Raw genomic sequence first — 15,485 nt, forward strand, 5'->3', positions numbered from 1 at the left:
ATTTATCAACCCAACTGCCTAGAGTCCTTTTCCTGTTGCCTGGTTTTGCTGCATACTGGGGAGCCCACCCTGTACACAACTTAAAATGAAGCATAAGTCGCAATGTGAATTTCACTGTGCTACAATGCGGCCTAGCGTGCCTGTGCAACCACCGCCTGCCCCATCAAGTGCATCTGCGTGCTCTTCATCCTCTGTGACTGTGGGGACAGCAGTCACACATGGTTTTTCACACTGAACTTCCACTCCTTTACCCGCAACAGGGAATGTGATTGGCAGGTCATCACTTGTTTTGGAAGTGGTAACAGAAGGTATTGTTGAACTGTCAGACATCGAGAGAACCATCATTGGATGCAGGCTACATTATATCCACGCCTGCACCTTCGTCACAGATTGGCTGGACTACCTGCAGGTAATAAATGCATTCCAGAAATGGAAAGGAGTGTAGAATGCACATGTGTTGTACCTTGCTTGGCAGCAAAGGAACACTAACTTAGTATTCCAGACAATTTTAGGATGGCAGAAAAAGAGTCAGCTCTTTGGGCAAATTAAATAGCGTGGCAAAAGTGGACAGATGGGTACAGTGGCCGTGTTCTGTGGGTACCAGGACAGTAAAAGAAGCCTCACTTTCTATCCCTCCTAATGATCAAATGCAGCAAGGAATTCCCTGAGTTTGCTATAAAATTAGCATAGCTAAATGTGCATGAGGGTAGAATGCAGAGGTGCTTGAGATTGCTTGGCACAAGTGGCACAATAAAGGAGTCCAACAGCCACTTTTTGTATGCCACTAAATGGCAGTATTTTTTGCTATCATTATAGCTTATTAAAAACAGAGCAGGAGGGTGTCCTGCACAGGTGCTAGAAATAGCTTGGCACCAGTGGGGCACTTGTAATGATGGGCCAGGGGGTCCTCCGGCTCTGTAGTCGTGGCCTGTGTAGATTCAAGGCTCTCCCCTGGTTCCATCACTACTTCAAAGTCGGGAACTAGCTTGGTAGGGCAGAGTGTGGTGGTGTCGTCGTCGGTAGTGGTACAAACAGTCTTCAGGCAAGATGTGATGCAACCAAAAGACATATTTATTGACACACGTAGTTTCAATCCGGCTGTTACAGACAGAAAAAAACACTTCCTGGGCTGGGGAACAACCTGCCCTGACGAACCCTCGCGTGGGGCTGTGCCCTGATTACTCCACTTCACTGGGCTCCCACTGGCGGTTACACACACACCGGACCCACACCGGTTGCTTCACTCTCCGAGGTTCCGTCCACTCCCGTTCTCTCCGGCGTCCCCTTTTAATTCAGCCCCCACACTCTGCCCCTTGATCTTCGCTCTTTCACGTCCCGGATCCAACTAACTCTCTCTCACACATACACACACTCTCCCCTCTGGTTTCTGCCAGCTCCTCCTCTCACTGTGGCGACAGCCGTCCCACCCGGCCACTAGGGGGTGCCCTAACACAATACAATACCATACAATACAATACACTTTTATTAAAACAACTTTAACATTTCCGGATGATGTTTCTTTTGTAGGGGTCTGCCCACCCACTACACACCTCCCCTCTTAAAACCCGAGCCTCCCGGCACGGCTCAAACATAAAATAACACACATATTTAAAACTACGAACCAGTTCCTCGCCCGGAGGCTTAGCAGCACTCCCGGTCTTTGTTGTATGCCCGGAGGCTTAACAGCGCTCCCGGTCTTTGGTGGTCAGCGCAGGAACACAGCAACTTCTTCCTTATGAACGCGGAGGAGCCCCTGGCTCAGTCCAGCAAGCAGGCTCTCTCCGGAAACAACAACTGGAACACAACGCTTTCTCCGGCTCAAACACGCCGGCTCCAAACACAACAGGCCCGTCATCTTCCGGTTTAGAGGCCTATTCCGGGTGGTAGGCCCGTTGCCACTCGGCCCTCTGCGCCTGGATGTATTCCGACAGGGACTGCCCGGGTAATCGGCGCAGCCGCCGGAAAGGCTCCGGACGGGTAAGTTGCTCCGCCGCTTCGGCCTCCGGCTTGAACTCCTCAGTCTCTGATGGAGGTGAGGGGGTCGCCGCGTGGGACGGAGGCGGGCTACCCATAACGATCATGGGATGGGCCGTAAGGTTTTGGTTGATGGCCAACACCGGCGAGGTTCCCTTCTCCGGGTCGGTACTTGGCACCGACAGGACGGCCGGAGCTACAGCTGCGGTATGTCGGGGTCGGGAGGCTTCAGCCAGTACCGGTCTTTGTTGTACTTGTCGCCGGGCCTGGTGCTCTTCCCACTCTACCTCCTGTTGCCATTGGGCAGCCTCCTGTTCAGTGGGCGTACGATGGACCCCCACCGCAAACAAGCCCCGGCAGCCCACTTCTCTCAGGAATCGGACCTTTTCCCCAGGGTACAGGGTATGCAGCCGCTGGGGAAGGCCCTCTGTATCGAGGTGGACGCGATTATAAAAATAATCATCGCCGGTCTCTCCGTCCCGGATAAAGCCGTATCCTTCCCTCTGGCTGAACTTAATGACTATCCCGGTGGTGTACTGGTGTTCGAATTCTTCGCCATGAGGACCGGCCATTATCTCCCGAGCGACGGTTTCAGCCAGTAGCCGTTCTCGCACTGGGTCTGGCTCAGGTGACGGGGCTCTTCGGGTCGGTAGGGGAGACGGCAGCATCGGATCCCAATAGAAACCCCAGTCATCTCGCTCCAGCTTCTGGGCATATACCTCCGCCGGAATACGAGTTGGACCAGGCGCTTCAGGCTTCACCGCGGCTGGCGGGGGTCTTTCTGGGCAGGGATATGGGGCTCCCAGCATCCGGCTCCCTGACGTTATTTGGGCGGCGTAGGTCGCCCGGACCGCCGTGGTGGTCGCACCGGTCTCCGCATCCCATGTCGTGAGCCAGGTCACCTTGGTGGCTCGTCCCGGTCCTCCGGGTACGGCCGGCAAGTAGGCGGGGAATCCCTCCGCGGACATCAACTGCTTCTGGCGGTTCTCATCCAGGTTCTCCATTTTTCTGGCAGCACAAGGCTTCAGTACGTGCGTCAGGGTCAGTGGCGAGACTACAGGAAGTGGAGGCGGGCTCACTTTTCCCGCTCTTGAGGATGCTCCACCCTTAGTCTCACACCACGGGTCGACCCCTCCGCAGCGGCACTTCTTTCTTCTTTCAACACCGCCCACTGTGCACGTCTTTGTTCGTGCCCTGGGACTGGCACCTCCCCTCTTTGGGCGGAGTACTCCGAACTTCTTTTTCGGCACCGGCCAGCCCCAGGCTCTTCCTTTGGCGCCACTTTTTCGCGCGCTTTCTGTTTCTTCACAGACAACGGCCATCTTGCCGCTATCTTGTGCCCGGTCCAACGCTGCAGGCACTGTTTCTTCTTCCCACCATGGGACTGGAAATCTTCTCGCATAGTCTGGATCCTGTGCCCTAGGCACCACTTGATCTCCGGCTTCTTGGGTTCCTGGCAGGGAATTCGCATCCTGCCGACTACGCCACATGTAATGATGGGCCAGGGGGTCCTCCGGCTCTGTAGTCGTGGCCTGTGTAGATTCAAGGCTCTCCCCTGGTTCCATCACTACTTCAAAGTCGGGAACTAGCTTGGTAGGGCAGAGTGTGGTGGTGTCGTCGTCGGTAGTGGTACAAACAGTCTTCAGGCAAGATGTGATGCAACCAAAAGACATATTTATTGACACACGTAGTTTCAATCCGGCTGTTACAGACAGAAAAAAACACTTCCTGGGCTGGGGAACAACCTGCCCTGACGAACCCTCGCGTGGGGCTGTGCCCTGATTACTCCACTTCACCGGGCTCCCACTGGCGGTTACACACACACCGGACCCACACCGGTTGCTTCACTCTCCGAGGTTCCGTCCACTCCCGTTCTCTCCGGCGTCCCCTTTTAATTCAGCCCCCACACTCTGCCCCTTGATCTTCGCTCTTTCACGTCCCGGATCCAACTAACTCTCTCTCACACATACACACACTCTCCCCTCTGGTTTCTGCCGGCTCCTCCTCTCACTGTGGCGACAGCCGTCCCACCCGGCCACTAGGGGGTTCCCTAACACAATACAATACCATACAATACAATACACTTTTATTAAAACAACTTTAACATTTCCGGATGATGTTTCTTTTGTAGGGGTCTGCCCACCCACTACACACTAATGGAATACAACAGCCAGTTCTATGATGCCACTAAGTTTACTCAATTTTTGGAATTATAACGTCTTAGTAAGTAACAATGAGTTTGAGTGTGCAATGCAGGCAGACGTGCTGCAAATATCTTTGCACTAGTGGGACTATACAGAAGTCCAATAGCCACGTTTAGGATGCCACTAGGTTCAATCAGTGTTTGCTAGTATAATGGCTTAGTTACAATGAGTTTGAGTGTGCAATGCAGGCAGACGTACTGCAAATATCTTTGCACTAGTGGGACTATACAGAAGTCCAACAGCCACGTTTAGGATGCCACTAGGTTCACTCAGTGTTTGCTAGTATAATGGCTTAGTAACAATAAGTTTGAGTGTGCAATGCAGGCAGACGTGCTGCAAATATCTTTGCACTAGTGGGACTATACAAAAGTCCAATAGCTACGTTTAGGATGCCACTAGGTACACTCAGTGTTTGCTAGTATAATGGCTTAGTTATAATGAGTTTGAGTGTGCAATGCAGGCAGACGTGCTGCAAATATCTTTGCACTAGTGGGACTATACAGAAGTCCAATAGCCACGTTTAGGATGCCACTAGGTTCAATCAGTGTTTGCTAGTATAATGGCTTAGTTATAATGAGCTTGAGTGTGCAATGCAGGCAGACGTGCTGCAAATATCTTTGCACTAGTGGGGCTATACAGAAGTCCAACAGCCACGTTTAGGATGCCACTAGGTTCACTCAGTGTTTGCTAGTATAATGGCTTAGTAACAATAAGTTTGAGTGTGCAATGCAGGCAGACATGCTGCAAATATCTTTGCACTAGTGGGACTATACAGAAGTCCAATAGCCACGTTTAGGATACCACTAGGTTCACTCAGTGTTTGCTAGTATAATGGCTTAGTAACAATAAGTTTGAGTGTGCAATGCAGGCAGACGTGCTGCAAATATCTGTGCACTACTGGGACTATACAGAAGTCCAACAGCCACGTTTAGGATGCCACTAGGTACACTCAGTGTTTGCTAGTATAATGGCTTAGTTATAATGAGTTGGAGTGTGCAATGCAGGCAGACGTGCTGCAAATATCTTTGCACTAGTGGGACTATACATAAGTCCAATAGCCACGTTTAGGATGCCACTAGGTACACTCAGTGTTTGCTAGTATAATGGCTTAGTTATAATGAGTTGGAGTGTGCAGAGGACAGGAGGGTACAGTGCCAGGATTGTGGGGCTCTGGGTAGAGGAATGGAAGCCTGCCTTTCTATTCCCTCCTAATGGGGAAATGCAGTGAGGAAATCCCTGACCTTAGCTACACAGACGCTGTCTCTGTTTTCAGGACCTGTCACCTATGGCTCTGACCCTGCCGGTACGAGCCCTTAAAAGGACTGATAGAAAGTGCTCTCCCTAAGCTGTCCAGCGCTGTGTATGGAGCGCATACAGCTGTATCGGCGATAGGACTCAGGACGGAGCTGCGCCAGTGATGTCTGACACCAAGGACGCAGAAGGCAGATAATGGCGTGCTGGAGGAAAATGTCCGTTTTTATAATGCAGGGACATGTGACATGGACATCCTATCACACATGCCGTTGCTTCTCTGGCTAAAAGTCCACTTAGCTGTGTGTGTGTCTGGGATTGGCTGCCATAATGGCCCTCCCCACTACACGCGCGCGCTTAGGGAAGGAAGACAAGGAAAAAAAAAATAATTATACAAACAGCAGTGATCTGAAGGCGCTGTTCCCGCACACTATACACTGAAATTTCATAATAGTGTGAGTCCCAGAGTGACTTACACTATTACAGCGGAAAGCCAGCTAGGAATTAGCTGTTTTTTTGCTGCTAGAACCGTTCTCGAACGTTTCTAGAACTATCGAGCTTTTGCAAAAAGCTCGAGTTCTAGTTCGATCTAGAACAGGCCCCAAAATCACTCGAGCCTAGAACTGGAGAACCTAGAACCGCGAACCGCGCTCAACTCTACCCCTTAGCTCTTTTCGGCCCCTCCTCTCTTGGGGCGGAGTTTTGGCCTTCGCGCCTCCACTACTCGAGAAGACGCTCGAGCGGGAACTTTTCGCGCCAAAGATGGCGACTTCCGAAATTTTTCAGCCGGATACCTCCGGCGGTAACAAGGCGCACCTCTACCAGACGGCAGAGCGGTAAGATCCTGTTCGTGACGCCAAGTTGTCGCGGGCGGGGAGGAGGGTGTCCGCACTGCGCTCACCCCTCTGCTCGGGTCCGGCTGCTGCTGCTCAGTGGTGGCTCGAGCGGTGGGCCGGATCCCGGGGGTTCTCGCGCGGCACTCCTCGCCCATGAGTGAAAGGGGATTGGGTTTTGGGATATAGTCTATTGTCCGTGACGCCACCCACGGTTGTGGTGATTTGTTAACACCACCGCTGCTCGGTGTGGGGATCCCGGGAGTGATGGTGTGAAGCAGCAAGTTGTTGTGTTGCCCCTCCGTGGGTAGGGGTTGGTGATCCCGGGGCCCGGTGATGAGGTGAAAGATGCAGGGCTTGGTGGGCGCAGGGACGCGGGGGCAGCGCTGTGCCTTGCGGCACTGTGGTACTCACTCAGCCTGAGACGATGACACAGTTCTCGGTAAAACACACGGCTGGAAAGACGGTTCCCACGGACGACTGCACTTGCTTTCCCCAGTAGGTGACGGTGATGTCCCTTTGTCCTGCACCTATGTTGTTGATGGTTTCGATGGGTTCCCACCGGTAACCCGCTCCCTGGCTTCAAGCTGGACCGGAGGAGCTCTACTCTTTGCCCGCAGGCGCTGGCCCTCAGAAACTGGTGCCCTGGCGGTGGCGGTGTCTCTGTTTTAATGGTTGGGCTGTTGCCTTCAATCGGGACTTGATTGTTGGGAGACAGCCATCCCCTTCACTGACGGATTTGGCAAATTATGGCGACTCCTAGCCTTGCCGGGGTCCGAGAGGCCCCTGCCCTGGTGCTGACTGTCCTTTGTACACTGCTCCAGACCGCCGGGTCACCACCCGTCCGCGGTCCTTCCAGGAACCTCCGAACAATCACCCCTCCAGACAGTCACCGCCGACTGCTGACCTTGCTGTCTCAGTCCGGGGAACACACCCGGACCAGCTTCAGGCTTTCTTACTGTCACTTTTACTCCTTTTCTCCAGTTTTCTCCTTTGTTCCTCTACCACTTCACTTCCTTCTACTTTCACTTGACTACTTGTTTACTCCTCCACCTCCTAAACTGATCTGCCTGGTTCTTCCCGCCTCCAGGGCTGTGAACTCCTCGGTGGGCGGAGCCAACCACCTGGCCCACCCCCTGGTGTGAACATCAGCCCCTGGAGGAAGGCAACAAGGATTTTGGTAGCTTGGGTGTTCCTAACTGGGGTGTAGGGTGTGGCGGTGTGATGACCTGTGACCCCTGGCTTGCCCAGGGCGTCACACACGGAGTGAATCTCCCAGTTGTAACTCGACAAACATGGGACGGTCTCGTCATCTTTAACAGTCTAACCGTACTAGCAGCACCGTATCTGGTGCTGGTAACAGCAATTTTATTGAATCTTTTCATAATTTTTTTAGACCATCCTTTGCAAGGCCACCAGTGACAACAAGTCTGACACATAGTCAACGACTGGAGAGGATGATACAGGAGTATCTCCAAATGAACATCGATGCCATGACTTTTCAAATGGAACCTTGCTCATTTTGGGCTTCAAATCTTGAAAAATGGCCAGAGCTCTCCACTTACGCCTTGGAGATCTTGTCGTGTCCAGCTGCCAGCGTTGTCTCTGAACGTGTCTTCAGTGCTGCTGGGTGTGTGCTGACAGATAAGCGCACGCGTCTGTCCAGTGACAATGTGGACAGACTAACGTTCATCAAAATGAACAAGTCATGGATCCACAAGGAATTTACTACCCGTGTCATCATGGGGAGAGTAAATGCTTGCGTATTTTGAATGTGCTTGATGCAAATCTACCTGTGAAGTGTACAACTGGGGCACAAGTGCTGCCACTGAAGGGGTGGATGTCTGTGTGGCCCAATTTATTTAAAAAAGGGAGACTCCGCTTGGAGTAACCCTTGCTGTGTTTTTAAAAAGGAACCAAGATGAACAAGTCATGGTTCAGCAAAGACTTTGCTACCTACCCCGGTGTCATCCTGGGGACAGTTAAGGATGGCGTATTTTTGAATGTGCTTGATGCAAATCTACCTGTAAAGTGTACAACTGGGGCACAAGTGCTGCCACTGAAGGGGTGGGTGTCTGTGTGGCCCAATTTTTGGAAAAAAGGGAGACTCCACTTGGAGTAACCCTTGCTTGCTGTGTTTCTAAAAATGATCCCAGATTAACAGATCTGGGATCAGTAAAGACTTTGCTACCTACCCCGGTGTCATCCTGGGGACAGTTAAGTATGGCGTATTTTTGAATGTGCTTGATGCAAATCTACCTGTGAAGTGTACAACTGGGGCACAAGTGCTGCCACTGAAGGGGTGGGTGTCTGTGTGGCCCAATTTTTGGAAAAAAAGGGAGACTCCGCTTGGAGTCACCTTGCTGTATTTTAGAAGGGCATGCCATGCCTATATCTGTGTCTCGTCCTCTTTTTCCTCGTAACGCTGTTTTGTTTTCGCATGAGAATTTGTTCTTGTCACTTTCCCATGTGTTTGTGTTGGGAGTTGTTTGTCACCTTTTGGACACCTTTTGAGGGGGTTTTCTAGGTGTTTTTATGTGTTTGTGATTGCCTCCCATTGTTTCCTATGGGGTTCGAGTGGTTCGCCGAACTGAACTCGAACGAGACCTCCGTTCGGCGAACCGAACTCGAGCCGAACCACGACCGGTTCGCTCATCTCTAGAAACAACAGATATGTGTACAAATCAGTACATGCAAATATAACAGGGTACATTTATGCATAACAGATGCAGATACCTGCACAATATACATATGGATTACAAAGAGCTTAATCCTAACTTAGAAAGGCAGCTAACTAAACACAGCGGAAGTCCTGAGTGTAAGATTGCAATAAACGTGGAAGTCCTTACTAGCGATGCTTACACAAGGGGATGTAAAATGGAGACTGGCTTTTCTTATGAGACTGCAGGAAATGAGGCCGTCTCCCAAAATGCATTGCAAGGAGGAGGAGGAAGAAACATTTATTACAGATCTGTGCTACCAAGTTTGGTCACAAGAGGGAGCCAAAGTATAACTCTAGGAGCCAAGGTAGAACCCTGTAAATGAAACATCAGTTTACAGCAACTAAATGACAAAGGCAAACTGAATGCGAAGGCAGAACACCCTCTCTGTCTGTCTCCTTCCCCGTCTCTGTCTCCTTCCCCGTCTCTGTCTCCTTCCCCGTCTCTGTCTCCTTCCCAGTCTCTGTCTCCTTCCCAGTCTCTGTCTCCTTCCCAGTCTCTGTCTCCTTCCCAGTCTCTGTCTCCTTCCCAGTCTCTGTCTCCTTCCCAGTCTCTGTCTCCTTCCCAGTCTCTGTCTCCTTCCCAGTCTCTCTCTCCTTCCCAGTCTCTGTCTCCTTCCCAGTCTCTGTCTCCTTCCCAGTCTCTGTCTCCTTCCCAGTCTCTGTCTCCTTCCCAGTCTCTGTCTCCTTCCCAGTCTCTCTCTCCTTCCCAGTCTCTCTCTCCTTCCCAGTCTCTCTCTCCTTCCCAGTCTCTCTCTCCTTCCCAGTCTCTCTCTCCTTCCCAGTCTCTCTCTCCTTCCCAGTCTCTCTCTCCTTCCCAGTCTCTGTCTCCTTCCCAGTCTCTGTCTCCTTCCCAGTCTCTGTCTCCTTCCCAGTCTCTGTCTCCTTCCCAGTCTCTGTCTCCTTCCCAGTCTCTGTCTCCTTCCCAGTCTCTGTCTCCTTCCATCAGTCTCCCCACCGACATCTTATTACCTCTCACATAAGCTTCTTATACTAACAATTTATTTTGTTACTATAGCAATAAATTACAGTTCCCATTAATAACCTATAGCTCGCAGCTCCATTGACTTAAATGGAGGCAGGTTTTTTGGAGAGTAACTAAAGCGCGGGGTTAAATTTTCCCATCAAAACATAAGTCTATGACGTTTCCTGAGTCACATGGGATGTCTGTGCAAAATGTCGTGATTGTAAATGCGACGGTGCAGATTCCTTTAGCGGACATACGCACAGACATCACCATACATACATACACGCCTCTTTATATATTAGATGTCACCATTTTTGTATGTTATACATTAATCCTCTGATGTCTTAGATCTGTAAATGTATTTCAATTATGTTTTTTTGTGATATTTATTAATAAATTTATTTTAACAATTCATTATTTTTTCTCTTTTGAGAGATGCAGATAGTTTTTGGTCTCTGTGTCTCGTATGAAATGCACATTTTGGTTCCGCACATGATCATTTAATTAGGACACTAGAGCAGGGTCTTGCATTCAGTAAATTGGAATGGTTTGCAATACCAGACACAACCTATAACCGAGGTGCTGTTTCTGAGAAGAAAAAAAAAGCAAACTCTTAATCACATAACACTTCTAAAACAAGGCAACAAAGACGAATAATTATGATACAAAGGATGAAACTTTTTCTATGTTGCCTAAAGTTTCAGCTACAAAATTGTCAGCACAAAAGAGAAGTAATGTGAATAGATTGTAAGAAATTATTAAAACTATTGAGTCACATTGAAACTTGAAATCACATTTTCTGTCATCTTTCATTATATCCTGGGATAGGCTCTCAAATGATAAGCAAGTCCTTTTTTCCGGAAAGCTCTTCTAAGGGTCCACAGGTCGAATGTGTCAGATGAATTGGCAGGTTTGAAGGTAAACTTCTGAAGAAGAGCAGTAAGGAAAAGGAAGATTTCCATATTGGCCAATCCTTCTCCAGGGCAGATCCTCTTTCCTATAAGAATACATTTATCCAAATTTAAATATAGTAAAATGCTCCTTATTCTTCCCTCATAGCCACTAAAATTACAATGTCAGCCACATTACCCCTTGTATAAGCCAAATTCCCTCAATGCCCTTTTTGCCAGCCACAATTAACATTTTACACCATATTACAATGCCTCCATGACAGTCATGCAGTCACTGTGCTCTCATGAAGACTGTACTTCCTTCAAAATGTAATTTACCTGCTGAGAAAGGCATCCAAGCATCATGTGTGCAGAATAATCCATTCTGGTCCAAGAAGTTTTCTGGATTAAAATCATAAGGAGTTTTCCAACAGTCCGGATCTGCTAAGACAGAGCTAAGGATTGGGAGTACGGTGGTTCCCTGTTGGAAAGTGACCAAAGGCTAGTCAGTAAGGGGGAATCATGGTTACTACTCATAGAAGAGAATTGCCCATGTTCGATTACATGCAATAAAAGTCATTGACGCTGAAAAACAGCCTAAGGAAAAGAGAGTCACTGTGGCTCCTGAAAAGATTTACATATAGAGGAACTGCCATTTGGCTAAAAGAGGTGTTCCCTACTGAAACATTTAAAGGGATCATTTCAGGTAAAAAAAACACCAAAAAACTATTAACCTGCAGATATGTGGTCAATCTGCAGGAAAATAGTGTTGTGAAGTGGTCTGGCGCCCTCACTGAAAGCCCCACTGCCAGGAGGAAATGGTCTTTATTCCTCACAGCAGCCTTGTGCTTTCAGTCATAAGGAATGCACCGACATGGATTCAGTCACCGTTCATTGTATAGTGTGCAGAGGCTGTAACCACGCCCCGGCAATGACTGAAAGGCAGCTCAACATTAGAGTTGGCTATTAGTCAATATTAGGGGGTCGGTTGCAGCCGCTGCTCACTATGCACTGAACAGTGATTGAAGCTGTGCCGGTACCACCCCTATGATTGAAAGCCTGAATTTGCTAGAAGTAATAAAGTTCTCTTACTCCCTGCAGTAGGGCTCTCAGTTCGGGCGCTGTACAGCTTCAGAATGCTATTAACATGCATCTGCTGGTTAATAGTTTTTTTTTTTTACCTGACAGGTTCCCTTTAACTCCTTCAGCCCCAGAGCGCTTTCCGTTTTTCCGTTTTGTTTTTTTTTTGCTCCCCTTCTTTGGAGAGCCGTAACCTGTTTATTCAAACTTGCCATATGAGGGCTTGTTTTTTGCGGGACGAGTTGTACTTTTAAATGACACCATAAGTTTTAGCATATAGTGTACTGGAAAACAGCAAAAAAATTCCAAGTGTGGAAAAACTGCAAAAAAAGTGTGATTGCACAATAGTTTTTGGGATATTTTATTCACCATGTTCACTATATGGTAAAACTGATGTGTTTTTGTGATGCCTAAGGTCGATGCGAGTTTGTAGACACCAAACATGTATAGGTTTACTTGTATCTAAGGGGTTAAAAAAATTCACAAGCTTGTCCAATAAAAGTAGCATACGTTTTGTGCCATTTTCCGAAACCCGTAGCGTTCTCATTTTTTGAGATCTATGGCTCAGTGACTGCTTATTTTTAGCGTCTCGAGCTGACAATTTTAAATGGTAACATTTTTGCACAGATGCTACGTTTTGATAGCCGGTTATTGCATTTTGCGCAAAACTTGCGGTGACCAAAAAACCCGTAATTTTGGCGTTTGGAATTTTTTTGCCGCTACGCCATTTAACCATCAGATTATTTATTTTACATTTTGATAGATCAGGCAATTCTGAACCCAGCGATACCAAATGTGTATATTTTTTATTTTTTTAACCGTTTAATGTTCAATGGAGTGAAAGGGGGGTGATTTGAACTTTTAGGTTGTTTTTTTTTATTTTTTTTTTACTTTTTTTTTTAATTTTACTAGTCCCCCTAGGGGGCTATATAGATCAACAATCAATAGCTCTGCCCTATCTGCTGATCACAGATATACAGCTGTAAACAGCAGATATGCTCACTTTCTGCTTCACTCGGCTCCGGGCCAAGTGAAACCGAAAGCAATTCATGTCAGCTACAGGAGTCATCACATGACCCTGTGCTACCATGGTAACCACCGAAAGTCACGTGATCATGCACGTGACTTCCGGTGGGGGCGGCGGTAAATGAAAGTAATGGCCGCACACATATACATCTCGCTGCTAGACTTTGGCAGCGAGATGTAAGGGGTTAAAAGTTGCAGGTGGAAGCGATTCCACTTGTAACTTGCAGGCGCACATGTCAGATGTTAAAAACAGCTGATATGTGCGCGGATCACCGCGACCTGCCCACGGCAGGGGGCGGGGATTAACCTCACACGATCCATGACGAATATATCCGTCATGGGTCGTGAAGGGGTTAATTCATATCAGTATGTCCCATAAATGTAAGACTGGGACTCATATCTTTCTTGAGGCCATGGCACACACTGATGGTAGTGGAGAGCTAGCTGCATATGGACAGTTTTCTTATTTTAAATGAAGCTCCTCCCTTTCATGCTGATTAATTAAACCATTTACTGAGAAATGGCAGCTGCATCCCCCTCCTCCCCCTCTTCATATTTCTCTATTTACTGCATGATACTAGGCAAATTATTTGGTGACTAAGGAGGGTCCTGAACATTTACATAGATCCAACTGGCTAGCAAAGATACAATAATGGCCTCTGGAAAAGGAAGAAGATTTAACTTTCAAATTTTGAGACTTATCTCTTGATTTTTCCATAAGGAACTAATAAATGGTAAGTCATTGTGTATGGTTAAAATGACTAAAGTCACTTACCTTAGGGATCATAAAACCTCTGAAGAAGGTATCTTCAGAAACCTTGTGAGCGAGAGCCATTGGAACAATATCTACGTATCTCATGATCTCATGCACCACGGCATTTGTGTATGGCATCTGGATCCGGTGAGAGATTCCAGGCATCCTGGTTGGACCGATGACAATATCTAATTCCTTCTGTACCTTTTCTGTAACATGTCAAGAAATAGAAACAGTCTTGTAATCTCTCTGCAGCAAACGTAATATCTGTAGTTTTTATGGATGATTTAGTTGGATGATGTCCTCAATGGAATACATAAGAAGATCTAGGTGTGCCAATTCCCCAGGTTACTGAAGTCCCCTCCAATATTGGCATTCATGGAACTGAGCAAAATTAGATTAATGGAAAAGTAAGATAGAGAAATCTACAGCTACCAAAGAGGAAATTAAATATCCTCAAGTGTTAAGGAAGTTATGAAGATTAAATGAGTTAGGTGAGTGTGCTTGACAATCACGAAATGTGTACCATAGTCTTCTGTCTGTTAGAACATTACTTTGCCAGGGTAGATTTTAAATGCTACTGATCCCATTTTGGAAAAACGAAGGCTAAGGGGCGATCCTATTACAATGTACAAATACTGTATATGAGGGGAAAGTACAGAGCTCTCTCTAATGATCTTTGTACACCAAGGACTTCAATAGGGAGAAGGGGGCATCTGCAATGGTTAGAGGAAAGAATGTTTAATCATAATCACAGATGTAGATTCCTTACTGTAAGAGCAGTGAGACTATGGAACTCTCTGCCACAATGTTATAATGGTTGTTGATTCACTACTAAAATTTAAGAAAAGTCTGGATGCTTTTCTTGAAAAATATAATATTACTGGTTGTGTGCACTGGATTCTGTGATTTGACGGTCATCCAGGGAGCTAGTCTGATTGCCCCCATGCTGTGGCTTCAGGCAGAGACTGACTGAGCCGCAGCTGTGAGCGGTGACGTCACTCAGTTTAGCTGCAGTTACAGCTGGAGGTTCCCACAGTACCCCACCTGTGACCTTTGGTCAACTGACTTCAGGTGACCTCACCTCAGGTGAACTAAAGTTCAATGAGACCTGCATCTCCTTGCAGAAAACCTTGTTTTTTTTGCCACGAGATGCAGATATTGTGCTGAAATTCATACACCAAATTCCTGCACCAATACTGCATCTCCTGGCAAAAAAATGCATTAAAATGTGATGTGGTTTTGATATGTGATGCCCCTGCAGTAACCAGGTGTCACAAAATAAGGTAACAGCTCGGGTCCTACATCACTGTGCCAGTCAGTACACACACTAGCAAACCAGGACACATACACTTCACAACCAGGGGGAGGGGGGGGGGAGACCCCCCTTTGAACCAGGTGACAGGGCTGGGCACTGTGAGCTAACAGGCAGCCAACTGGGAAGAGGGGAACCAGACCTGGGGGAAGGGCGCGGGACCTGAGAAGTGTGGATAGTCGGCGGAAGACAGGGAGAGAGAAAGGAGTTGAGAGAGGAAGGAGTTGAGGAGAAAGTAGTTGAAAGTTTAGAACAGCAGTGAGAAGTGAGCGGTAGTAAAAGGACAGGTGTCAAGACAGACAACTGTTGTGAATACATTTTCCAGTTTGGGGCTCCCTCTTGTGGTCAGTGCTGGCAGTGCAGTTGACTTTTTGAATGGGAGCCAGACTTCTGTGGAGGACAGGCAATCAGGTCATTCAGATTGGACCTATATAACTGAGTAGTTTTCTCCTGTTTCCTTGCCGATGCTCAA

General features: G+C 47.9%; 1 protein-coding gene across 1 annotated transcript in view; it reads right to left on the reverse strand.

Annotated features, from left to right (window-relative positions):
• Positions 1–10,258: 10,258 nt before the first annotated feature.
• Positions 10,259–15,485, reverse strand: part of LOC142311900 (cytochrome P450 2G1-like) — a 204,365-nt gene continuing 199,138 nt past the window's right edge. The window contains exons 10-12 of the mRNA XM_075350742.1: positions 13,720–13,907; positions 11,178–11,319; positions 10,259–10,945 (exon numbers count right to left, since the gene is read on the reverse strand). Of these exons, the coding sequence (XP_075206857.1) occupies positions 10,761–10,945; positions 11,178–11,319; positions 13,720–13,907 (515 nt within the window). The 3' untranslated portion in view covers positions 10,259–10,760. The remainder of the gene's footprint in view (positions 10,946–11,177; positions 11,320–13,719; positions 13,908–15,485) is intronic.

Source organism: Anomaloglossus baeobatrachus, chromosome 5 (genome assembly GCF_048569485.1).
Source record: "Anomaloglossus baeobatrachus isolate aAnoBae1 chromosome 5, aAnoBae1.hap1, whole genome shotgun sequence".
NCBI lineage: Eukaryota > Metazoa > Chordata > Amphibia > Anura > Aromobatidae > Anomaloglossus > Anomaloglossus baeobatrachus.